Source organism: Gobius niger, assembly GCF_951799975.1.
Source record: "Gobius niger genome assembly, contig: SCAFFOLD_46, whole genome shotgun sequence".
Classification (NCBI taxonomy): domain Eukaryota; kingdom Metazoa; phylum Chordata; class Actinopteri; order Gobiiformes; family Gobiidae; genus Gobius; species Gobius niger.
Window position 1 is genome coordinate 184,082 of NW_027639282.1, and position 26,129 is coordinate 210,210.

The 26,129-nt window shown below is 48.8% G+C and overlaps 1 protein-coding gene across 1 annotated transcript; it reads left to right on the forward strand.

The window, feature by feature from the left end:
- Nucleotides 1-1,296: 1,296 nt before the first annotated feature.
- klhl18 (kelch-like family member 18) lies at nucleotides 1,297-25,037 on the forward strand. The gene is made up of 10 exons (XM_079583089.1): nucleotides 1,297-1,446; nucleotides 6,286-6,416; nucleotides 7,310-7,450; nucleotides 7,520-7,718; nucleotides 9,086-9,243; nucleotides 13,408-13,764; nucleotides 16,039-16,143; nucleotides 16,722-16,833; nucleotides 23,281-23,490; nucleotides 24,829-25,037. The coding sequence occupies exons 1-10, from the start codon at nucleotides 1,318-1,320 to the stop codon at nucleotides 25,003-25,005; spliced, it is 1,719 nt and encodes a 572-aa protein (XP_079439215.1). The 5' UTR covers nucleotides 1,297-1,317; the 3' UTR covers nucleotides 25,006-25,037.
- Nucleotides 25,038-26,129: the final 1,092 nt, after the last annotated feature.

Sequence of the window (26,129 nt, forward strand, 5' to 3'; positions counted from 1 at the left end):
AGTCATGTGACTGAGTTTGAATGAAAGTGAATAAAAGAGTTTTAAACAAAGTCTTCAGATGTTTCCTCCTTTACGTCAGGTCTGCAGGACGAGGAACATGAGTTTAATCACAGATGTTTGATCTTTAAACATCAGCAAGAAAAACATTTAAGACAAACAAGAAACAGAAGGAGCTGCTCCTCACAGACCACCTCACAGACCACCTCACAGACCACCTCACAGACCACAGACCACCTCACAGACCACCACCTCACAGACCACCTCACAGACCACCTCACAGACCTCCTCACAGACCACCTCACAGACCACCTCACAGACCACCTCACAGACCACCTCACAGACCACCTCACAGACCACATCACAGACCACCTCACAGACCACCTCACAGACCACCTCACAGACCACCTCACAGACCATCACAGACCTCCTCACAGACCACCTCACGGACCACCTCACAGACCACCTCACATGAGAAAAGAAGTGTCTAAATGCACACGCAGTTTATCTGTCAGATTTAGGTCTAACTAAAGCCTTACTTAGTTTAGTTTAGTTTAGTTTTTTTAAGCAACAGATGCACACAGGTATAGAGTTCAGGAATGTGACGTCATATCACTAAGCATTATGGGATTAGCAGCAATTGTAAACTAATGGAGATTTTAAAAGTTAAAATACTGGAGTTATTGTTCACATTAAAACACTTGGAGACCACAGTGAGTTAGGTGTTTTTACCAGCAGTAACTCAGCAGCTAACGAGTCGTTCCACAGCTTTTTTTCTCCACTTTTTATACTGTTTTTAGCTAATGTTAGTCTATGGAAATGTACGCTAACAGCTGCAAAGATGGCGGATCTCCATGGTAACTGTGGACATTCCCGAACTCTATAGTAAACATATAACATATACATATAACATATAACGTACAGACTTTTCCACACTACAGGAGGTATTAGTGCTGCTCAAAGGGAGTGGGAAGAAGTTAGACTAAAGTCTAAATAAGCTGCACTTATTTTAAACATAATCAGAGAAAACATGAGCTCATGGCTTTTAAGACACAGAGATGAGAATTGACATTATTTATTTATTTATTTATTTATTTTCATGAAAACCAAACCTAGCATGTTCATATTTGAACAAGAATCACAGTCAATATTAAGTTTTATAAAACATTAACTTGTACAAAAGGTTCAGTTTGGGGTCAGTATTTTAACATATTTTAACATATTGATCAGACTCTTATTCTGAAACCTCCTCTTGCCGCTGTGACGCACCGGAAGTGTCGTCTCAGAGGCGGAAGTGCATGCGGAAGTAGAGCGGAAGTGATGGGAGACGGTTCGGAGTCGGAGCTCGAGGACCTGGTGCATTTCTCTGCGCACGAGCTGCCCTCGCGCGGCTACGGCGTCATGGAGGAGATCCGACGTCAGGGCAAACTCTGTGACGTCACGCTCAAGGTGAGACACGAGCCCGCGCGCGAGCACCGGCGCCGGTACCGAGCCGCGGCTAATGCTAAAGCTAACGGCTAACCCCGGAGCTAATGCTAACGCGGCTGACCTGTGACCTCGCGGGCACCTGCTGAGCCCTCAGACCCTGCCCGCGAGTCTGGGGCAATAATCATCATAATAATAATAATAAATATAATAATAATAATAATATCGATCAGTTTAGGCGGTGGTTTAGTTTTATGCTACTTTACGGTAAATGTGGGAAAAAATCTAAATAAAATCAAAATCCCCACATGGACTGAGCCGAACTCCAGTGAGCTCCTTGTTGTAGATCAGGGTCCTCAGACTTCTCTCTCTGGGGGCCACATTATGGTTCCTGACTGTGAGGGGGGGCCGGGTCGGGGGCCACATTATAGTTTATATTTTCTAATAAAACATCATTCTGTCATGTGACCAAAGTAATAACTTCTTACACTTGTGCTTTACAAACCTGTTCACAAGCTTCTCAAACTGTGGTCATGATTCTCTCCTCACTCTGTGGTGAAGCTTCATTTACCACGTGGCTGTAATGTGTTTATATTCTGATCTCTTATGTCAGCGCCCTCTGCTGGACACCTGTGGGATTATGTTTATTTATTCAGATGCCCCCTAGTGGCTGGAATGAGTGGGGGGGGCAGTTAAATCATCCGGGCCGTAGTTTGAGGACCCCCTCGCGCAGACGCAGAGTCTGTTATTGTTCTGCTTCCTGGTTCTGTTTCCTGGTTCTGTTTCCTGGTTCTGCTTCCTGGTTCTGCTTCCTGGTTCTGTTTCCTGGTTCTGTTTCCTGGTTCTGTTTCCTGGTTCTGTTTCCTGGTTCTGTTTCCTGGTTCTGCTTCCTGGTTCTAAACCACAAACATGTCTCGGTGTCGAAGTGTTAAAGAACCGGCATCGCAAGAAATAGACCTGGATCAATACACCCATCAGGATCAGACCTGGTTTAGTCCTGGTTTAGTCCTGGTTTAGTCCTGGTTTAGTCCTGGTTTAGTCCTGGTTTAGTCCTGGTTTAGTCCTGGTTTAGACCTGGTTTAGTCCTGGTTTAGACCTGGTTTAGTCCTGGTTTAGTCCTGGTTTAGTCCTGGTTTAGTCCTGGTTTAGTCCTGGTTTAGTCCTGGTTTAGTCCTGGTTTAGTCCTGGTTTAGTCCTGGTTTAGACCTGGTTTAGACCTGGTTTAGTCCTGGTTTAGTCCTGGTTTAGTCCTGGTTTAGTCCTGGTTTAGTCCTGGTTTAGACCTGGTTTAGTCCTGGTTTAGACCTGGTTTAGTCCTGGTTTAGACCTGGTTTAGTCCTGGTTTAGACCTGGTTTAGTCCTGGTCTGGGTAAAGTGCAGACGGAGCAGGTCCTGATCAGATTAAATGGATTATCATGATCAGCTGACTCTCGTTCATCCATCAGGAACAGCTCCTTTTCTTTCACAAACCCACAGCCTCTGACTCTGAACAGGAATATATATACATATATATACATATATATACATATATGTATATATATGTATATATATATATATATATAAATATATACATATATCTCCGCTTTTCTGGACTGAGATGTCTGATGTGTTTCCTGGGATCTGCTGGAGCTGCTCCTCCAGTTTGGGGGTCACTGCCCCGAGTGGCTCCACTGATGCTTCACCTCCAGGTTTTCTCCAGCTCTTCTCTGAGCCCCTGGTGTTTCTCTAGTTTCTCCTGTTCCTTTGTCCTGATGTTGAAGTCGTGGTGATGTTTCCTCTGCTCTTTGTCACCACCACCATGTCCGGTTGGTTCATCACCTTCTGTCCGTCTGGATCTGGACGTCCCACAGGATCTTGGCTCGGTCGTTCTCCACCACCTTTGGAGGTGTTTCCCACTTTGACCTTGGGGTTTCCAGCCCAGACTCTGCACAGATGTTCCTGTACACTATACCAGCCACTTGGTTATGGAGCTCCATGTAAGCTTTACCTGCAGCATCTTACACCTGCAGTTATGTTCTTACACCTGCAGTTATGTTCTTACACCTGCAGTTATGTTCTTACACCTGCAGTTATGTTCTTACACCTGCAGTTATGTTCTTACACCTGCAGTTATGTTCTTACACCTGCAGTTATGTTCTTACACCTGCAGTTATGTTCTTACACCTGCAGTTATGTTCTCACACCTGCAGTTATGTTCTTACACCTGCAGTTATGTTCTTACACCTGCAGTTATGTTCTTACACCTGCAGTTATGTTCTTACACCTCCCATGACGGGACCTCCAGCACCTCATCTTCTGTTCCCCATTGTCTGAGACATTCACTGAGCACGTCATCTGTCGGAGCCTTGTCCTTGATGTACTTATGGATCTTGGATGTTTCATCCTGGATAGTGGCTCTCACACTCACTAGTCCTCGGCCTCCTTCCTTACGGCGAGCGTACAGTCTCAGGGTGCTGGATTTGGGGTGGACCCTCCTTCCTTACGGCGAGCGTACAGTCTCAGGGTGCTGGATTTGGGGTGAACCCTCCTTCCTTACGGCGAGCGTACAGTCTCAGGGTGCTGGATTTGGGGTGGACCCTCCTTCCTTACGGCGAGCGTACAGTCTCAGGGTGCTGGATTTGGGGTGAACCCTCCTTCCTTACGGCGAGCGTACAGTCTCAGGGTGCTGGATTTGGGGTGGACCCTCCTTCCTTACGGCGAGCGTACAGCCTCAGGGTGCTGGATTTGGGGTGGACCCTCCTTCCTTACGGCGAGTTTACAGCCTCAGGGTGCTGGATTTGGGGTGGACCCTCCTTCCTTACGGCGAGCGTACAGTCTCAGGGTGCTGGATTTGGGGTGGACCCTCCTTCCTTACGGCGAGCGTACAGTCTCAGGGTGCTGGATTTGGGGTGGACCCTCCTTCCTTACGGCGAGCGTACAGTCTCAGAGTGCTGGATTTGGGGTGGACCCTCCTTCCTTACGGCGAGCGTACAGTCTCAGGGTGCTGGATTTGGGGTGAACCCTCCTTCCTTACGGCGAGCGTACAGTCTCAGGGTGCTGGATTTGGGGTGAACCCTCCTTCCTTACGGCGAGCGTACAGTCTCAGGGTGCTGGATTTGGGGTGAACCCTCCTTCCTTACGGCGAGCGTACAGTCTCAGAGTGCTGGATTTGGGGTGAACCCTCCTTCCTTACGGCGAGCGTACAGTCTCAGTGCTGGATTTGGGGTGAACCCTCCTTCCTTACGGCGAGCGTACAGTCTCAGAGTGCTGGATTTGGGGTGGACCCTCCTTCCTTACGGCGAGCGTACAGTCTCAGAGTGCTGGATTTGGGGTGAACCCTCCTTCCTTAGGGCGAGCGTACAGTCTCAGGGTGCTGGATTTGGGGTGGACCCTCCTTCCTTACGGCGAGCGTACAGTCTCAGAGTGCTGGATTTGGGGTGGACCCTCCTTCCTTACGGCGAGCGTACAGTCTCAGGGTGCTGGATTTGGGGTGGACCCTCCTTCCTTACGGCGAGCGTACAGTCTCAGGGTGCTGGATTTGGGGTGAACCCTCCGTGCATGGTTAGGAGCTTTCGCGTCTTAACATCTGTGGTCTGTATCTCATCCTTTGGCAGATTATTATTCCTGCAGGGCATCTGATTACTGGCAGGGCGGAGGGACTTGTTCTTGCCATTGAGCTGCTTCTTAGGACCTGCCTTACTCGTTGGAGGTATTTGGCCGAGGTTCGAGGTTGCCATTTGCTTGTGGGATTCCGAGGTACTTGTAACTGTCCTCAATGTCTGCTATTGTTCCTTCTGGGAGTGAGACCTTCTGTGTGGACGACCTTCCCTCTCTGAGTCACCATCCGACCACACTTCTCTAGTCCGAATGACATCCCAATGTCTGCACTGTATATCCGGGTGGTATGGATCAGTGAGTCGATGTCTCGCTCATGCTTAGCTACAGCTTGATGTCATCCATGTAGAGGAGGTGACTGATGGTGGCCCCGTTCCTGAGTCGTATCCATAGCCAGTCTTGTTGATTATTTGGCTGAGGGGGTTCAGACCTATGCAGAACAGCAGTGGGGACGGGGCGTCTCCTTGTGGCCGTTGGCTTCAAGGGTGGTTTTCCACAACCTCATGGAGTTTGCAATGAAGGCTCTTAGAGTCCTGTTGATGTTGTAGCTCCAGGCATTCAATGATCCAAGTCTGTGGCATTGAGTCGTAGGCTTTCTTGTAATCAATCCAGGCAGTGCTCAGGTTAGTGTGTCGGGTTCTGCAGTCTCGAGCGACTGTTCTGTCGACCAGGAGCTGGTGTTTGGCACCTCTGGTATCTTTACCGATTCCCTTCTGAGCTGTGCTCATGTATTGATCCATGTGCTTACTTATCTGAGCCGCTCTGGTGCCGGACATGAGAGAGGCAGGTTATTGGCCGATAGTTGGATGGGACTGTACCCTTTGAGGGATCCTTCAGGATCAGGATTGTGCGCCCTTCGGTTAAACATTCAGGGTGATTCCCATCCCTCAGCAGCTGCTTCATTTGTGCTGCCAGGCGCTGGTCCAGGCCTGGAGCCTCTGTTCGGCAGTTTCCAGTTTAGAGCCACAGTTGATCTTAATCATTTCTATAGAAAATAAAGGATTGAGCTGTGAAAATGTGCTCCTCAGCCTGACCCCCCCTCGCTGCTCGTGTCTGTGTACGACGGGTCCAGACCTCGTGTGGTCGTGTTTCAGGCTCACTTTGATTTCTATAAACACAGAACAGTTCGTACGGAGGGTTCGGCCTCTTTCGTCTGTACGAGAGCTTTATAAATGAGGCCCCTGGACCTTTTTTACTTTGTTATTTAATGTTTATCCTCCTCCCCCCTGCTCTCCCCCCTCTCCCCCCCCCCCGTTGTCTCCCCCTCAGGTCGGGGAGCATAAGTTCAGCGCTCACCGGATCGTCCTCGCCGCCTCCATCCCGTATTTCCACGCCATGTTCACGTCGGACATGGCGGAGAGTAAACAGGACCAGATCCTCCTGCAGGGCATGGACCCCAGGTACCTGCTGCCCCGCCCACATCTGCTGCCCCGCCCACATCTGCTGCCCCGCCCACATCTGCCCCGCCCACATCTGCCCCACCTACATCTGCTGCCCCGCCCACACTAAGGAACTAAGTGTTTTTTTTAATTAAAGTTACAGGGCAGTGTTTTTCCACACTGAGATATGTTCTTACCTGAGCTGTGACGAGTTCTTTAGGACCTGTCTGATCTTCACCGAAATTTCAAACTACTCCTGGTATTATTACGCCTTACATTATAGTTCCCCCTTTTATCCGCTTAGAAAATCCACATAGTTTAATTGTGTGTAATTATACTTTGTAGTGGAACACTTCACGTAACCATATTTAAATAGGGAAAACGTGGAAGAGCTTGGTAGCTTCTATCTTGACCTGTTTTGGAGCTATAGAGGAGAGAGGGAGAGGCTAAATGCTAACGCCGTCTGCGCTGTGTTTACGTGACTGAAGATCAGACAGGTCCTAAAGAACTCGTCACAGCTCAGGTAAGAACATATCTCAGTATGGAAAAACGCCGGCCTGTTCCTTTGACAATTTTATGTTTTTCCATTTTTATTTAATTTTTTTTTATGGACATTTTTTCTCAAAGTTTCCACATTTAGTTTTTTTTGTTAATTTTTTTATTCATTAATTTCTCTTTTTTCCCCCCATTTTTTCAAAATCTTCTCAGATTCATTCCACGTTTTGTTTGTTTGTCCGTCTTTCCACCTGATCTTCCTCCTCTTGCTCTCCTCTTCTCCTCACGTTCTCCTCCTCATGTTCTCCTCCTCTTCTCCTCACGTTCTCCTCCTCTCCTCACGTTCTCCTCCTGGTTCTCCTCTCCTCCTCATGTTCTCCTCCATGTTCTCCTCACGTTCTCCTCCTGGCTCTCCGCAGTGCTCTGGAGTCCCTGATAAACTTTGCGTACAGCGGCCACATCTCCATCGACCAGCAGAGCGTCCAGAGCCTCCTGATCGGGGCCAGTTTCCTCCAGCTGCAGAACGTGAAGGAGGCCTGCTGCTCCTTCCTCCAGCAGCGGTGAGTCCTCCTCCTCCTCCTCCTCCTCCGCCAGCGCCTCCTCGGCCTGACCTTCTCGTTGCTCCTCAGCCTCCACCCGAAGAACGTGCTGGGCGTGCGCTCCTTCGCAGAGACCATGATGTGCACCGCGCTGTACGAGGCCGCCAACAGCTTCCTCCACCAGAACTTCGTGGAGGCGTCGGAGTCCGAGGAGTTCCTGGGCCTGAGCCTGGAGGAGCTGCTGGAGCTGACGGGCTGCGACGAGCTCAACGTGCGGGCGGAGGAGCAGGTACCACCGGGACCACAGTGCTCCGGGACCACTGACCACTGAGGCCCTGAACCACTGAGACCTTAAACCACCGCGACCACCGACCACTGAGGCTCTAAACCACTGAGACCTTAAACCACTGAGGTTCTAAACCACTGAGACTCTAAACCTGGGGGTCGGGACCCACTAGGGGCGTCGCCAGAGCATGTAGATAAAATATATATTTTAACATTATTATCATGGTGTCGTAGCACATGCTGTTTTACCAGGGGGCCGTTATTTGTTCTAAATTTAATTCATTTTTGTTTCAGCCGTTGTTTTTTCTTTGTTTTTTAAGAGTTGTAAAGGTTAAAACCTCTGAACTCCCGCCTGAACCGAGACGATCTTTTTCCTCACGTCAACAGATTTTTTTTCCATCATTTTTTTGTCATGTATTCAACTCATTTTTGTAACTTTTTCATCATTTTTTGTCAATTGTTTGTAATTTTTGTGTCATTTCTTTGTCATTTTTAGTCATTTTTTAGTCATTTTTTTGTCATTTTTTGTCATTTTTTTGTCATTTTTTGTCATTTTTTTGTCATTTTTTTTGGTCATTTTTTTGTCATTTTTTGTCATTTTTTGTCATTTTTTTTGTCATTTTTTTTGTCATTTTTTTGTCATTTTTTGTCATTTTTTGTCATTTTTTTGTCCATTTTTTGTGTCATTTTTTGTCATTTTTTGTCATTTTTTTGTCCATTTTTTGTCATTTTTTGTCATTTTTTTGTCCATTTTTTGTCATTTTTTGTCATTTTTTTGTCCATTTTTTGTCATTTTTTGTGTCATTTTTTTGTCATTTTTAGTCATTTTTTTGTCATTTTTTTGTCCATTTTTTGTCATTTTTTGTCATTTTTTTGTCCATTTTTTGTCACTTTTTTGTCATTTTTTTGTCCATTTTTTGTCATTTTTTGTCATTTTTTTGTCATTTTTTTGGTCATTTTTTTGTCATTTTTTTGTCAATTTTTTGTCATTTTTTTGGTCATTTTTTTGTCATTTTTTTGTCAATTTTTTGTCATTTTTTTGTCAATTTTTTGTCATTTTTTTGGTCATTTTTTTGTCAATTTTTTTGTCATTTTTTTTGTCATTTTTTGTCACATTTCCATCATTGTTTTCGTCTCAGCTTTTTCCCAGAAGCTTTTGGATTGGGGTAAAGCCAAACTGGAGAAACTGTGCTCAGTTCAGGCGGGAGTTAAGGGGTTAAAGTCCCTGTTTTTCCCATGGTCTGACCCGGGTGGGGGTCGCAGCTCCGAAAGGTTGAGAACCACAGACCCTAAACCACTGAGACCACAGACTCTAAACCACTGAGACCACAGCCTCTCGTGACTGTGTGTTATATATTGTACATGTTTTAGGTGTTCGAGGCCGTCCTGTCCTGGGTTCACCACGACCCGTCTCGTCAGGACGTCCTCCCGGAGCTGCTGGAGCAGATCCGCCTCCCGCTCTGTCGACCACAGTTCCTCTCAGACCGAGTGCAGCAGGACCAGCTGCTGCGCTGCTGCCACAAGTGCAGGTACGGGGGGGGACAGGGGGGGTACGGGGGGGTACAGGGGGGGTACAGGGGGTACGAGAGGGGGTATCAGAGGGGGTATCAGAGGGGGTATCAGAGGTAACGCTTTATTCATCCCAAAGGGCAGTTCTGTTCGCTGTTCTCTGCTCCTCAAAAACACAGTTGTCGAGCCTTCAGGGCGGCTGTTTTCTTGTGTGTAAGAACGTGAGGCGAGGTCTTCAAAACGTTCACCAGGAATCTGACTTTAAGGCGAGACTCTGCAGGTGAACAGGGGGAAAACATAAATGTAGAGACGTCAATGTGAAGCTTTTGCTGAACATCACAGATATAAATATGAGGAACAAATGTGTCGCACTTTTTCTGTCATTTTATGTTTTCACAAAAAAATAAGGCATTTTGAGCATTAAAATGGCCAAAATCAACATAATGAATTGATCCAGATTAAATGTTATGGTTTTATTTTATTGACATATTAGTGACTAAGATTTTCTCAGAGGGGATTTTGGATATTTTGTTTAGTTTTTCAATAAACTAATCATCAGTGAAAAAATCTGTAAAAACTCAAATTCCGCCTGTTTTTTTGGTTTCAAAGCTGAATAAATCAGGCTAGGAATTAGATATTAAAAAATCCCTCTGAAAAAACCTTCAAAACCTTGTTAGGTCTCAGAGTGTAAAAAATGACAAAAAAATGACAAAAAAATGACAAAAAAATGACAAAAAATGACAAAAAATGACAAAAAATGACAAAAAAACGACAAAAAATTGACAAAAAAGGACAAAAAAATGACAAAAAAATGACAAAAAATGACAAAAAATGACAAAAAAACGACAAAAAATGTGACAAAAAAATGACAAAAATGTGACAAAATATGACAAAAAATATGACAAAAAAATGACAAAAAACCTTCAGAATGTTGTTGTGTCTCAGCCTGTAAAAAATGACAAAAAATGACAAAAAATGACAAAAAAATACAAAAAAACGACAAAAAAATGACAAAAAATGACAAAAAAACGACAAAAAAATGACAAAAAATGACAAAATAATGACAAAAAATGACAAAATTCGACGAAAAAATGACAAAAATGTGACAAAAAAAATTACAAAAAATATGACAAAAAATGTGACAAAAAAATGACAAAAAAGCTTCAGAATGTTGTTGTGTCTCAGCCTGTAAAGTTTGGAGTCTGTGGGAGCTTCTATAAGGGCTCAGGCTCTGCCCGAGTGCGGCTTCTCTCATTCAGAGAAAACCAGCCCTGAAGTTTTGTAGCGAGTGCGCATGCTCGGCCCGTTCTTCCACTTTTCCGCTCCAGCGTCTCGTAGGAGGAAAAACACCATATTTGGGTGAAAGCGTCATCACGGGGCCCCTTAGCAGGACACGTGGATGTCAAATCTGTCAATATTTATGAATGAAAACCCGCGGGAAAGACGGCCTTTCTACGCCGACAAAAAAATGACAAAAATGTGACAAAAAAGTAAAACAAAAAAAAGACAAAAATGTGACAAAAAATTGACAAAAAATTGACAAAAAATGACAAAAAAAAAGACAAAAAAGTGACAAAAAAGTAAAAAAAAAAAAAAGACAAAAATGTGACAAAAATGTGACAAAAAAAAGACAAAAAAATGACAAAAAAGTGACAAAAATGTGACAAAAATGTAAAAAAAAAAAAAAGACAAAAATGTAAAAAAAAAAAGACAAAAAAATGACTAAAAAATGACAAAAAATGACCCAAAAAATGACAAAAAAATGACAAAAAATGACAAAAATGTGACAAAAATTTGACTAAAAAAATGACAAAAAATTTGACAAAAAAATGACAAAAAATGACAAAAAATGACAAAAAATAACAAAAAATGACAAAAAAAATGGACAGAAAAATGACAAAAAAATGACAAAAATTCGACGAAAAAATTACAAAAATGTGACAAAAAAAATTACAAAAAAATTACCAAAAAAATTGACAAAAAATGACAAAAAAATGACAAAAAATGACCAAAAAACGAACCAAAAAATGACAAAAATTTGACAAAAAATTGACTAAAAAAATGACAAAAAAATGTCAAAAAATAACAAAAAATGACAAAAAATTTGACAAAAAAATGACAAAATTTGACAAAAAAACGACAAAAATTCGACGAAAAAATTATAAAAATGTGACAAAAAAAATGACAAAAAAATGACAAAAAAATGACAAAAAATGACAAAAAAAAGACAAAAAATGACCCAAAAAATGACAAAAATTTGACTAAAAAAATGACAAAAAATTTGACTAAAAAAATGACAAAAAATTTGACAAAAAAATTACAAAAAAATTGACAAAAAAATGACAAAAAATGACAAAAAAATGACAAAAAATGACAAAACATGACAAAAAAAATGACAAATTCGACGAAAAAATGACAAAAATGTGACAAAAAAAATTATAAAAAATTACAAAAAAATTACAAAAATGTGACAAAAAAATGACAAAAAACCTTCAGAATGTTGTTGTGTCTCAGCCTGTAAAGTGTGGAGTCTGTGGGAGCTTCTATAAGGGCTCAGGCTCTGCCCGAGTGCGGCTTCTCTCATTCAGAGAAAACCAGCCCTGAAGTTTTGTAGCGAGTGCGCATGCTCGGCCCGTTCTTCCACTTTTCCGCTCCAGCGTCTCGTAGGAGGAAAAACACCATATTTGGGTGAAAGCGTCATCACGGGGCCCCTTAGCAGGACACGTGGATGTCAAATCTGTCAATATTTATGAATGAAAACCCGCGGGAAAGACGGCCTTTCTACGCCGACAAAAAAATGACAAAAATGTGACAAAAAAGTAAAACAAAAAAAAGACAAAAATGTGACAAAAAATTGACAAAAAATTGACAAAAAATGACAAAAAAAAAGACAAAAAAGTGACAAAAAAGTAAAAAAAAAAAAAAGACAAAAATGTGACAAAAATGTGACAAAAAAAAGACAAAAAAATGACAAAAAAGTGACAAAAATGTGACAAAAATGTAAAAAAAAAAAAAAGACAAAAATGTAAAAAAAAAAAGACAAAAAAATGACAAAAAATGACAAAAAAAATGACAAAAAATGACAAAAAATTGACAAAAAATTGACAAAAAATGACAGCGCAGCAGCTACTTCCGGGTCGCCCCCACCTCGCAGACAAAACATCATCAAATAAACATCATCATTTTTATATCTGACATGAAAACTAAGATGTAAAGGGAGGAAAACAGATACAAATCTCCACTTCCACCACCAACAATACTTTCACCTGAAGTGTCTCGACTTAATACAGCAGGTTATTTGCATAGATAGAAACAAATGGAAATGCAGGCTATCGAAAACATTAAAAGTAAATAAAATAAAGTAACTAGTATTATTTGCAGTTATATGTGTTTTTCATGCTTGACATCGCCGTGTTTGGCCTGAGACTCACAGGCACTTTTTCATTTGGGCCTCGGAGACAAAAGGTTCAGGACGAGTCTTTAGGACGAGTGTGTCAGAACGTGAGGCGAGGTCTTCAAAACGTTCACCAGGAATCTGACTTTAACCATGTGGTCCAGGCAGCAGATACGACACTTCAATGAAAGAACATTTTCTCATGCTTTACAGAGTTCCGTTTCCTCGTTGCTCATTTGAAAGCTAAGACCTACAAGAGTGATTGCAACTTTTTGTGATGATTTTGTTGTTTTTTCATTACTTTTGTGGCTTTGTCATTGTGTTTTATCACTTTTTTGTTGCTCCTTTCATTGCTTTGATGCTTTGTTTCTGTCTCTTTTTTGTTGTTGGTTTTTTTTCTCATGTTTTTGTTGGTTTTTGTCACATTTTTTGTCACATTTTTGTCACTTTTTTGGTCAATTTTTTTTGTCTTTTTTTGTCATTTTTGTCACTTTTTTGTCACTTTTTGGTCAAATTTTTTTGTCTTTTTTTGTCAGTTTTTTTTGTCTTTTTTTGTCATTTTTGTCAGTTTTTTGTCACTTTTTTGTCACATTTTTGCCACTTTTTCATCCATTTTTCGTCACTTTTTTGCCCCATTTCCATCATTGTTTTCATCTCAGCTTTTTTCCAGAAGCTTTTGGATTGGGGTAAAGCCAAACTGGAGAAAATGTGCTGGGTTCAGGCGGGAGTTAAGGGGTTAGAATGAATTTCATAGAGGAAACATAAACAGTCCAGTCGACCTCTTTCACAGGGACCTCGTGGACGAAGCGAAGGATTTCCACCTGATGCCGGAGCTCCGCCCTCTGCCTGCCTTTAAGCTCCGCCCCCGGGTGTGCTCGTCCCTGACTGGTCTGCTGTACGCGGTGGGCGGGCTCAGCGGCACGGGCGACTCCCTGAACCTGGTGGAGGTGTTCGACCCGGCGGGCGACGCGTGGGAGCCGGTGCAGCCAATGAGGACGGCCCGCAGCAGAGTGGGCGTGGCCGTGGTCAACGGGCTGCTGTACGCCATCGGAGGATACGACGGCCAATCACGGCTCAGCACCGTGGAGGTCTACAACCCGGACACGGAGACGTGGACCAGGGTGTCCTCCATGAACCGGCAGAGGAGGTGAGAGGGCGGGGCCAGGGGCGGGGCCAGGGGAGAGGGGCGGGGCCAGGGGCGGGGCCAGGGGCGGGGCCAGGGTGTCCTCCATGAACCGGCAGAGGAGGTACCAGGGGAGGGGCCAGGGGCGGGGCCAGGGTGTCCTCCATGAACCGGCAGAGGAGGTACCAGGGGAGGGGCCAGGGGCGGGGCCAGGGGCGGGGCCAGGGTGTCCTCCATGAACCGGCAGAGGAGGTGAGAGGGCGGGGCCAGGGGCGGGGCCAGGGGAGAGGGGCGGGGCCAGGGTGTCCTCCATGAACCGGCAGAGGAGGTGAGAGGGCGGGGCCAGGGGCGGGGCCAGGGGAGAGGGGCGGGGCCAGGGGAGAGGCCAGAGGAGAGGGCGGGACCAGGGTGTCCTCCATGAACCGGCAGAGGAGGTACCAGGGGAGGGGCCAGGGGCGGGGCCAGGGTGTCCTCCATGAACCGGCAGAGGAGGTACCAGGGGAGGGGCCAGGGGCGGGGCCAGGGGCGGGGCCAGGGTGTCCTCCATGAACCGGCAGAGGAGGTGAGAGGGCGGGGCCAGGGGCGGGGCCAGGGGAGAGGGGCGGGGCCAGGGTGTCCTCCATGAACCGGCAGAGGAGGTGAGAGGGCGGGGCCAGGGGCGGGGCCAGGGGAGAGGGGCGGGGCCAGGGGAGAGGCCAGAGGAGAGGGCGGGACCAGGGTGTCCTCCATGAACCGGCAGAGGAGGTACCAGGGGAGGGGCCAGGGGAGAGGGGGGCGGGGCCAGGGTGTCCTCCATGAACCGGCAGAGGAGGTGAGAGGGGCGGGGCCAGGGGAGAGGGGCGGGGCCAGGGGAGAGGGGCGGGGCCAGGGTGTCCTCCATGAACCGGCAGAGGAGGTACCAGGGGAGGGGCCAGGGGAGAGGGGGGCGGGGCCAGGGTGTCCTCCATGAACCGGCAGAGGAGGTACGAGGGCGGGGCCAGGGGCGGGGCCAGGGGAGAGGGGCGGGGCCAGGAGACGTGGACCAGGGTGTCCTCCATGAACCGGCAGAGGAGGTGAGAGGGCGGGGCCAGGGGAGAGGGGCGGGGCCAGGGGAGAGGGGCGGGGCCAGGGGAGAGGGGCGGGGCCAGGGTGTCCTCCATGAACCGGCAGAGGAGGTACCAGGGTGGGGCCAGGGGAGAGGGCGGGGCCAGGGGAGAGGGGCGGGGCCATGGGAGAGGGCGGGACCAGGGTGTCCTCCATGAACCGGCAGAGGAGGTATGAGGGCGGGGCCAGGGGAGAGGGGCGGGACCAGGGTGTCCTCCATGAACCGGCAGAGGAGGTGAGAGGGCGGGGCCAGGGGCGGGGCCAGGGGAGAGGGGCGGGGCCAGGGGAGAGGGGCGGGGCCAAGGGAGAGGCCAGGGGAGAGGGGCGGGGCCAGGGTGTCCTCCATGAACCGGCAGAGGAGGTACGAGGGCGGGGCCAGGGGAGAGGGGGGCGGGGCCAGGGGAGAGGCCAGGGGAGAGGGGCGGGACCAGGGTGTCCTCCATGAACCGGCAGAGGAGGTACGAGGGCGGGGCCAGGGGCGGGGCCAGGGGAGAGGGGCGGGGCCGGGGGAGAGGGCGGGACCAGGGGAGAGGGGCGGGGCCAGGGGAGAGGGGCGGGGCCAGGGGAGAGGGGCGGGGCCAGGGTGTCCGCCATGAACCGGCAGAGGAGGTACCAGGGCGGGGCCAGAGGAGAGGCCAGGGGAGAGGGCGGGACCAGGGGAGAGGGCGGGACCAGGGGAGAGGGCGGGGCCAGGGGACAGGGCGGGGCCAGGGGAGAGGGCGGGGCCAGGGGAGAGGGCGGGACCAGGGGAGAGGGGCAGGGCCAGGAGACGTGGACCAGGGTGTCCTCCATGAACCGGCAGAGGAGGTGCGAGGGCGGGGCCAGGGGAGAGGGGCGGGGCCAGGGGAGAGGGGCGGGGCCAGGGGAGAGTGGCGGGGCCAGGGGAGAGGGCGGGGCCAGGGCATGAAGAAAGTGCTGTACAAAAGGGCCACTATTAAAATACACATAAATAGTGGCATAAAAACACCAGAAACACAGGAAACTGTCATATAGTCACAGTCTGTCTGGCCTTGAAGGGAAAGTGTTGCCTGGAGAGATCAGAGCTCCAGCTGCTTCAAGCTCCGCCCATCAGGAAGAGAACTGTCCCGGTCGTTCATTATTAGGTCATTGTATCAGTTTGTTTTTATGTTTGTTTGTTTGTGTGTGGTGTTGTGTTGTTGTTGTTGTTGTCGTTGTCGTTGTTGTCGTCGTCTAAATAAGCCGTGTGTGTTTCAGTGCGATGGGGACGGTGGTTCTGGACGGACACATTTACGTCTGCGGAGGCTACGACGGGAAGTCCTCCCTCAACTCTGTGGAATGTTACTCCCCGGAGACCGACAGGTGAGACTCAGAGACCGACTGATGCTCCTCAGTCTGATGTTCTCCTCATGCTCCTCAGTCTGATGTTCTCCTCATGCTCCTCAGTCTGATGTTCTCCTCATGCTCCTCAGCCTGATGTTCTCCTCATGCTCCTCAGTCTGATGTTCTCCTCATGCTCCTCAGTCTGATGTTCTCCTGATGCTCCTCAGTCTGATGTTCTCCTCATGCTCCTCAGTCTGATGTTCTCCTCATGCTCCTCAGTCTGATGTTCTCCTCATGCTCCTCAGTCTGATGTTCTCCTCATGCTCCTCAGTCTGATGTTCTCCTGATGCTCCTCAGTCTGATGTTCTCCTCATGCTCCTCAGCCTGATGTTCTCCTGATGCTCCTCAGTCTGATGTTCTCCTCATGCTCCTCAGCCTGATGTTCTCCTCATGCTCCTCAGTCTGATGTTCTCCTGATGCTCCTCAGTCTGATGTTCTCCTCATGCTCCTCAGTCTGATGTTCTCCTCATGCTCCTCAGTCTGATGTTCTCCTCATGCTCCTCAGTCTGATGTTCTCCTCATGCTCCTCAGTCTGATGTTCTCCTCATGCTCCTCAGGTGGAGCTGCGTGGAGGACATGAGCGTGAGTCGCAGTGCGGCCGGAGTCACGGTGTTCGATGGACGGATCGTGGTGTCAGGAGGTCACGACTGTCTGCAGATCTTCAACACGGTCAGTCTCACGTTAGCATGACCGTCTCCCACAGCTCTATAGCAGTAAGCTAACGTTAGCGTCTCCCACAGCTCTATAGCAGTAAGCTAACGTTAGCATGACCGTCTCCCACAGCTCTATAGCAGTAAGCTAACGTTAGCGTCTCCCACAGCTCTATAGCAGTAAGCTAACGTTAGCATGACCGTCTCCCACAGCTCTATAGCAGTAAGCTAACGTTAGCGTCTCCCACAGCTCTATAGCAGTAAGCTAACGTTAGCATGACCGTCTCCCACAGCTCTATAGCAGGAAGCTAACGTTAGTGTGACCGTCTCCCACAGCTCTATAGCAGTAAGCTAACGTTAGCATGACCGTCTCCCACAGCCCTATAGCAGTAAGCTAACGTTAGCGTGACCGTCTCCCACAGCTCTATAGCAGTAAGCTAACGTTAGCATGACCGTCTCCCACAGCTCTATAGCAGGAAGCTAACGTTAGCGTGACCGTCTCCACAGCTCTATAGCAGTAAGCTAACGTTAGCGTGACCGTCTCCCACAGCTCTATAGCAGGAAGCTAACGTTAGCATGACCGTCTCCCTCTATAGCAGTAAGCTAACATTAGCGTGACCGTCTCCCACAGCTCTATAGCAGTAAGCTAACGTTAGCATGACCGTCTCCCTCTATAGCAGTAAGCTAACGTTAGCGTGACCGTCTCCCACAGCTCTATAGCAGTAAGCTAACGTTAGCATGACCGTCTCCCTCTATAGCAGTAAGCTAACGTTAGTGTGACCTTCTCCCACAGCTCTATAGCAGTAAGCTAACGTTAGCATGACCGTCTCCCTCTATAGCAGTAAGCTAACGTTAGCATGACCGTCTACCTCTATAGCAGTAAGCTAACGTTAGCGTGACCGTCTCCCACAGCTCTATAGCAGTAAGCTAACGTTAGCATGACCGTCTCCCTCTATAGCAGTAAGCTAACGTTAGTGTGACCGTCTCCCACAGCTCTATAGCAGGAAGCTAACGTTAGCGTGACCGTCTCCACAGCTCTATAGCAGTAAGCTAACGTTAGCGTGACCGTCTCCCACAGCTCTATAGCAGGAAGCTAACGTTAGCATGACCGTCTCCCACAGCTCTATAGCAGGAAGCTAACGTTAGCGTGACCGTCTCCCACAGCTCTATAGCAGTAAGCTAACGTTAGCGTGACCGTCTCCCTCTATAGCAGGAAGCTAACGTTAGTGTGACCGTCTCCCTCTATAGCAGGAAGCTAACGTTAGTGTGACCGTCTCCCACAGCTCTATAGCAGGAAGCTAACGTTAGCGTGACCGTCTCCCACAGCTCTATAGCAGGAAGCTAACGTTAGTGTGACCGTCTCCCACAGCTCTATAGCAGGAAGCTAACGTTAGCGTGACCGTCTCCCTCTATAGCAGGAAGCTAACGTTAGCGTGACCGTCTCCCTCTATAGCAGGAAGCTAACGTTAGCGTGACCGTCTCCCACAGCTCTATAGCAGTAAGCTAACGTTAGCATGACCGTCTCCCTCTATAGCAGTAAGCTAACGTTAGCGTGACCGTCTCCACAGCTCTATAGCAGTAAGCTAACGTTAGCATGACCGTCTCCCACAGCTCTATAGCAGTAAGCTAACGTTAGCGTGACCGTCTCCCACAGCTCTATAGCAGTAAGCTAACGTTAGCATGACCGTCTCCCTCTATAGCAGGAAGCTAACGTTAGCGTGACCGTCTCCACAGCTCTATAGCAGTAAGCTAACGTTAGCATGACCGTCTCCCACAGCTCTATAGCAGTAAGCTAACGTTAGCATGACCGTCTCCCACAGCTCTATAGCAGGAAGCTAACGTTAGCGTGACCGTCTCCCACAGCTCTATAGCAGTAAGCTAACGTTAGCGTGACCGTCTCCCTCTATAGCAGGAAGCTAACGTTAGTGTGACCGTCTCCCTCTATAGCAGGAAGCTAACGTTAGTGTGACCGTCTCCCACAGCTCTATAGCAGGAAGCTAACGTTAGCGTGACCGTCTCCCACAGCTCTATAGCAGGAAGCTAACGTTAGCGTGACCGTCTCCCTCTATAGCAGGAAGCTAACGTTAGCGTGACCGTCTCCCACAGCTCTATAGCAGGAAGCTAACGTTAGTGTGACCGTCTCCCACAGCTCTATAGCAGGAAGCTAACGTTAGCGTGACCGTCTCCCACAGCTCTATAGCAGGAAGCTAACGTTAGTGTGACCGTCTCCCACAGCTCTATAGCAGGAAGCTAACGTTAGTGTGACCGTCTCCCACAGCTCTATAGCAGGAAGCTAACGTTAGCGTGACCGTCTCCCACAGCTCTATAGCAGGAAGCTAACGTTAGTGTGACCGTCTCCCACAGCTCTATAGCAGGAAGCTAACGTTAGCGTGACCGTCTCCCACAGCTCTATAGCAGGAAGCTAACGTTAGTGTGACCGTCTCCCTCAGCTCTATAGCAGGAAGCTAACGTTAGTGTGACCGTCTCCCACAGCTCTATAGCAGTAAGCTAACGTTAGCGTGACCGTCTCCCACAGCTCTATAGCAGTAAGGTAACGTTAGCGTGACCGTCTCCCTCTATAGCAGGAAGTTAACGTTAGCGTGACCGTCTCAACAGCTCTATAGCAGTAAGCTAACGTTAGCGTGACCGTCTCCCACAGCTCTATAGCAGTAAGGTAACGTTAGCGTGACCGTCTCCCACAGCTCTATAGCAGTAAGGTAATGTTAGCGTGACCGTCTCCCACAGCTCTATAGCAGTAAGCTAACGTTAGCGTGACCGTCTCCCACAGCTCTATAGCAGTAAGCTAACGTTAGCGTGACCGTCTCCCACAGCTCTATAGCAGTAAGGTAACGTTAGTGTGACCGTCTCCCACAGCTCTATAGCAGTAAGGTAACGTTAGCGTGACCGTCTCCCACAGCTCTATAGCAGGAAGCTAACGTTAGCGTTACCGTCTCCCACAGCTCTATAGCAGTAAGCTAACGTTAGCGTGACCGTCTCCCACAGCTCTATAGCAGTAAGGTAACGTTAGTGTGACCGTCTCCCACAGCTCTATAGCAGGAAGCTAACGTTAGCGTGACCGTCTCCACAGCTCTATAGCAGTAAGCTAACGTTAGCGTGACCGTCTCCCACAGCTCTATAGCAGGAAGCTAACGTTAGCGTGACCGTCTCCACAGCTCTATAGCAGTAAGCTAACGTTAGCGTGACCGTCTCCACAGCTCTATAGCAGTAAGCTAACATTAGCGTGACCGTCTCCCACAGCTCTATAGCAGGAAGCTAACGTTAGCATGACCGTCTCCCACAGCTCTATAGCAGGAAGCTAACATTAGCGTGACCGTCTCCCACAGCTCTATAGCAGGAAGCTAGCGTTAGCGTGACCGTCTCCACAGCTCTATAGCAGGAAGCTAACGTTAGCATGACCGTCTCCCTCTATAGCAGGAAGCTAACGTTAGCGTGACCGTCTCCCACAGCTCTATAGCAGGAAGCTAACGTTAGCGTGATCATCTCCCTCTATAGCAGGAAGCTAACGTTAGCGTGACCGTCTCCCACAGCTCTATAGCAGGAAGCTAACGTTAGCATGACCGTCTCCCTCTATAGCAGTAAGCTAACGTTAGCGTCACCGTCTCCCACAGCTCTATAGCAGGAAGCTAACGTTAGCGTGACCGTCTCCCACAGCTCTATAGCAGGAAGCTAACGTTAGCGTGACCGTCTCCCACAGCTCTATAGCAGTAAGCTAACGTTAGCGTGACCATCTCCCACAGCTCTATAGCAGTAAGGTAACGTTAGCGTGACCGTCTCCACAGCTCTATAGCAGTAAGCTAACGTTAGCATGACCGTCTCCCTCTATAGCAGGAAGCTAACGTTAGCGTGACCGTCTCCACAGCTCTATAGCAGGAAGCTAACGTTAGCGCGACCGTCTCCCACAGCTCTATAGCAGTAAGCTAACGTTAGCGTGACCGTCTCCCACAGCTCTATAGCAGTAAGCTAACGTTAGCATGACCGTCTCCCTCTATAGCAGGAAGCTAACGTTAGCGTGACCGTCTCCACAGCTCTATAGCAGGAAGCTAACGTTAGCGCGACCGTCTCCCACAGCTCTATAGCAGGAAGCTAACGTTAGCGTGACCGTCTCCACAGCTCTATAGCAGTAAGCTAACGTTAGCGTGACCGTCTCCCACAGCTCTATAGCAGGAAGCTAACGTTAGCGTGACCGTCTCCACAGCTCTATAGCAGTAAGCTAACGTTAGCGTGACCGTCTCTCACAGCTCTATAGCAGTAAGCTAACGTTAGCGTGACCGTCTCCACAGCTCTATAGCAGTAAGCTAACATTAGCGTGACCGTCTCCCACAGCTCTATAGCAGGAAGCTAACGTTAGCATGACCGTCTCCCACAGCTCTATAGCAGGAAGCTAACATTAGCGTGACCGTCTCCCACAGCTCTATAGCAGGAAGCTAACGTTAGCGTGACCGTCTCCACAGCTCTATAGCAGGAAGCTAACGTTAGCATGACCGTCTCCCTCTATAGCAGGAAGCTAACGTTAGCGTGACCGTCTCCCACAGCTCTATAGCAGGAAGCTAACGTTAGCGTGATCATCTCCCTCTATAGCAGGAAGCTAACGTTAGCGTGACCGTCTCCCACAGCTCTATAGCAGGAAGCTAACGTTAGCATGACCGTCTCCCTCTATAGCAGTAAGCTAACGTTAGCGTCACCGTCTCCCACAGCTCTAGAGCAGGAAGCTAACGTTAGCGTGACCGTCTCCCACAGCTCTATAGCAGTAAGGTAACGTTAGCGTGACCGTCTCCCACAGCTCTATAGCAGTAAGCTAACGTTAGCGTGACCGTCTCTCACAGCTCTATAGCAGTAAGCTAACATTAGCGTGACCGTCTCCCACAGCTCTATAGCAGTAAGCTAACGTTAGCGTGACCGTCTCCACAGCTCTATAGCAGTAAGCTAACGTTAGCGTGACCGTCTCTCACAGCTCTATAGCAGTAAGCTAACATTAGCGTGACCGTCTCCCACAGCTCTATAGCAGGAAGCTAACGTTAGCGTGACCGTCTCCACAGCTCTATAGCAGGAAGCTAACGTTAGCATGACCGTCTCCCTCTATAGCAGGAAGCTAACGTTAGCGTGACCGTCTCCCACAGCTCTATAGCAGGAAGCTAACGTTAGCGTGATCATCTCCCTCTATAGCAGGAAGCTAACGTTAGCGTGACCGTCTCCCACAGCTCTATAGCAGGAAGCTAACGTTAGCATGACCGTCTCCCTCTATAGCAGTAAGCTAACGTTAGCGTCACCGTCTCCCACAGCTCTATAGCAGGAAGCTAACGTTAGCGTGACCGTCTCCCACAGCTCTATAGCAGTAAGGTAACGTTAGCGTGACCGTCTCCCACAGCTCTATAGCAGGAAGCTAACGTTAGCGTCACCGTCTCCCACAGCTCTATAGCAGGAAGCTAACGTTAGCGTGACCGTCTCCCACAGCTCTATAGCAGGAAGCTAACGTTAGCGTGACCGTCTCCCACAGCTCTATAGCAGTAAGCTAACGTTAGCGTGACCATCTCCCACAGCTCTATAGCAGTAAGGTAACGTTAGCGTGACCGTCTCCACAGCTCTATAGCAGTAAGCTAACGTTAGCATGACCGTCTCCCACAGCTCTACAGCAGTAAGCTAACGTTAGCATGACCGTCTCCCTCTATAGCAGGAAGCTAACGTTAGCGTGACCGTCTCCACAGCTCTATAGCAGGAAGCTAACGTTAGCGCGACCGTCTCCCACAGCTCTATAGCAGTAAGCTAACGTTAGCGTGACCGTCTCCCACAGCTCTATAGCAGTAAGCTAACGTTAGCATGACCGTCTCCCTCTATAGCAGGAAGCTAACGTTAGCGTGACCGTCTCCACAGCTCTATAGCAGGAAGCTAACGTTAGCGCGACCGTCTCCCACAGCTCTATAGCAGGAAGCTAACGTTAGCGCGACCGTCTCCCACAGCTCTATAGCAGGAAGCTAACGTTAGCGTGACCGTCTCCCACAGCTCTATAGCAGGAAGCTAACGTTAGCATGACCGTCTCCCACAGCTCTATAGCAGGAAGCTAACGTTAGCGCGACCGTCTCCCACAGCTCTATAGCAGGAAGCTAACGTTAGCATGACTTGTGAAACTCTCGCTCGTCCGGGTCATTAACGCTGTGAAGCTCTCGCTCGTCCAGGTGGAGTGCTACAGCCGCCACAGCTCTATAGCAGGAAGCTAACGTTAGTGTGACATGTGAAACTCTCGCTCGTCCAGGTCATTAACGCTGTGAAACTCTCGCTCGTCCAGGTCATTAACGCTGTGAAACTCTCGCTCGTCCAGGTCATTAACGCTGTGAAACTCTCGCTCGTCCAGGTCATTAACGCTGTGAAACTCTCGCTCGTCCAGGTCATTAACGCTGTGAAACTCTCGCTCGTCCAGGTCATTAACGCTGTGAAACTCTCGCTCGTCCAGGTGGAGTGCTACAGCCGCCACAGCTCTCGATGGTCCGGGTTTTGCTCCATGATGAATAAGCGCTGTCGTCACGGCGCCGCGGCGCTCGGGGGGGAGCTGTTCGTGGCGGGAGGATACGACGGCTCCGCCTTCCTCAGCAGCGCCGAGGTTTACAGCTCCCACAGCGGACAGTGGAGCCTCCTGGTGGCCATGCACACGCGCCGCAGCCGGGTGAGTCATGTCGAGCCTGGAAACTTCATTATCATCAACTCTGCAGGGTTAATGTCGTCGACTACAATATTTAGTCTTAATTTTAGTCAAAGTGAGATTTTTGTGACTAAAATTGGACTAAAACTAAATGAAAAGTTTCTCATGAGACTAAAACTATGACTAAAATGTCCAGATATTTGAGTCGACTAAAATCAGACTAAATAAAACTGAAAAGGAGAGACTAAAATCACCCAAACTTGTATTGAGCGTCTGAAAGAGCCTCAGATCATGTTTAAAGGATCAGCTCTGAGCTTTGTTCATGTGGAGCAGAAACATGAAGCAGAGGAACAACATTAAACATGATTAGAATCAATATTATCAATGCAAAGTCCACTCAATTAGTCTGACATTTACTCGACTAAAACTAGACTAAAATCGACTTACATTTTCGTCAAGAGACTAAAACTAAATTAAAATATAGCCGCAAGCGGCGATTAGCGGCCCTCGCCGACCGCCCCGCCCCCTTTTGTCTCCCTCAATCTAAATTTACGGTATTGCTCCTGCCTTTATGTTAGTTTGCTTTTTAAGTTTTTTCCCGATGGTCTTAGTTTGAGGATTTTTGGAACTCTGCTCTTAATTCATACATTATACAGAGAAAAATGTGACACTGCGTTCCAAATTATTATGCAAATGACATTTTTCTCTGATTTCCTAAATTCAAATGAGAGTCAGCATCATGTTCAAGTCTTTAACTGGTCGAGGATCATTTAAATGTGGTGGAAAAACCTCCCAGTGAAAACAGTATTTATTTCAAAAATAAATATAGTAAAAACCTCAAAATCCACTGTTCCAAATTATTCTGCAACTCATCGTTTCAATACATTTTAAAGCTTGTAATTCACTGAAAATGGTCATTTGTTGTATTTGTAGCATTAGGAGGTCATACTTACTGAAATCAGAAGATATTTCAATCAAAAACATCTCAACAGGCCAAGTTATATTTTACCATAGGAGCTTCTTTGAGCAGCTTCACAATCCTTAAATCCATTAAACTTGTGAGTTTTTGGACAGTTTCTGCTTGGATTTCTTTGCAGGATGTTAAAATAACCTCCCAGAGCTGCTGTTTGGATGAAAACTGCCTCCCACCCTCAGAGATGTTTTGTTGAGGCTCCAAAGGTTCTCAATAGGGTTGAGGTCAGGGGAGGAGGGGGTCCACATCATGAGTCTCTCTCCTTTTATGCCCATAGCAGCCAGTGATGCAGAGGTTTTCTTTACAGCAGGACATGTCTGACGTGTCTGTGTTGCAGGTCTCCCTCGTGGCCTGAGGGGGCGCTCTTCATTAACGTGTCTGTGTTGCAGGTCTCCCTCGTGGCCTGTGGGCGGCGCCTCTTCGCGGTGGGCGGGTACGACGGTCAGTCCAACCTCAGCTCCACAGAGACGTTCTGTCCTCTGAGCCGGACCTGGAGCTTCTGCGCTCCCATGAGCTGCCACCAGGGCGGCGTGGGCGTGGGCTGTGTGCCTCTGCCGCCGTCCTGACCCCGCCCCTGACCAACACTGACCCCGCCCCTGACCCCGCCCCTGACCAACACTGACCCCGCCCCTGACCAACACTGACCCCAGGACAGAGACCCCGCCCCAGGACAGAGACCCCGCCCCTGGACAGAGACCCCGCCCCTGGACAGAGACCCCGCCCCAGGACAGAGACCCCGCCCCAGGACAGAGACCCCGCCCCAGGACAGAGACCCCGCCCCAGGACAGAGACCCCGCCCCTGGACAGAGACCCCGCCCCCAGGACAGAGACCCCGCCCCCAGGACAGAGACCCCGCCCCCAGGACAGAGACCCCGCCCCCAGGACAGAGACCCCGCCCCTGGACAGAGACCCCGCCCCCAGGACAGAGACCCCGCCCCCTGGACAGAGACCCCGCCCCTGGACAGAGACCCCGCCCCCAGGACAGAGACCCCGCCCCAGGACAGAGACCCTGCCCCCAGGACAGAGACCCCGCCCCCAGGACAGAGACCCCGCCCCCTGGACAGAGACCCCGCCCCCTGGACAGAGACCCCGCCCCAGGACCTCGCTGTGGGCGTTTTGGACCAAACTGAACACGGAGCCTCCCGCCCCCTACAGGCCGAGCGCAGCGTCTGCAGTTACTCCCACTCTCTGAAGGTCATGTTCCTTCTGAGGAAACTCGTCTACACTGGTTAGAACGTCTGTCAGAGGAACCTTTGATCAGCAGCTTCTGCCCAACGTTTCTCCTGAAGGACAGAAGTCAGACTCACCATGAAACCACACACTGCCCCCTGTGGGACGGACGTGGGACACCGTGGGACACGCGTGTTCCTGACGTGTTTCGGACACTTTTCCCGGAGACTCGTCTGAGGGACTTTTTTACTTGATGCTGAAACAAATGAAGCTGCTTTTGTGAAAAATGTAATTTAATAAATTATTAAAATGTGGTTTGTGTTGATTAATGTTTATTAATGTTTATTGATGTTTATTGATGTTTATTGATGTTTATTGATGTTTATTGATGTTTATTGAGGGCCTCCAGGGGTCAGTGCAGCTCCTCTGAGGGTCAGTGCAGCTCCTCTGAGGGTCAGTGCAGCTCCTCTGAGGGTCAGTGCAGCTCCTCTGAGGGTCAGTGCAGCTCCTCTGAGGGTCC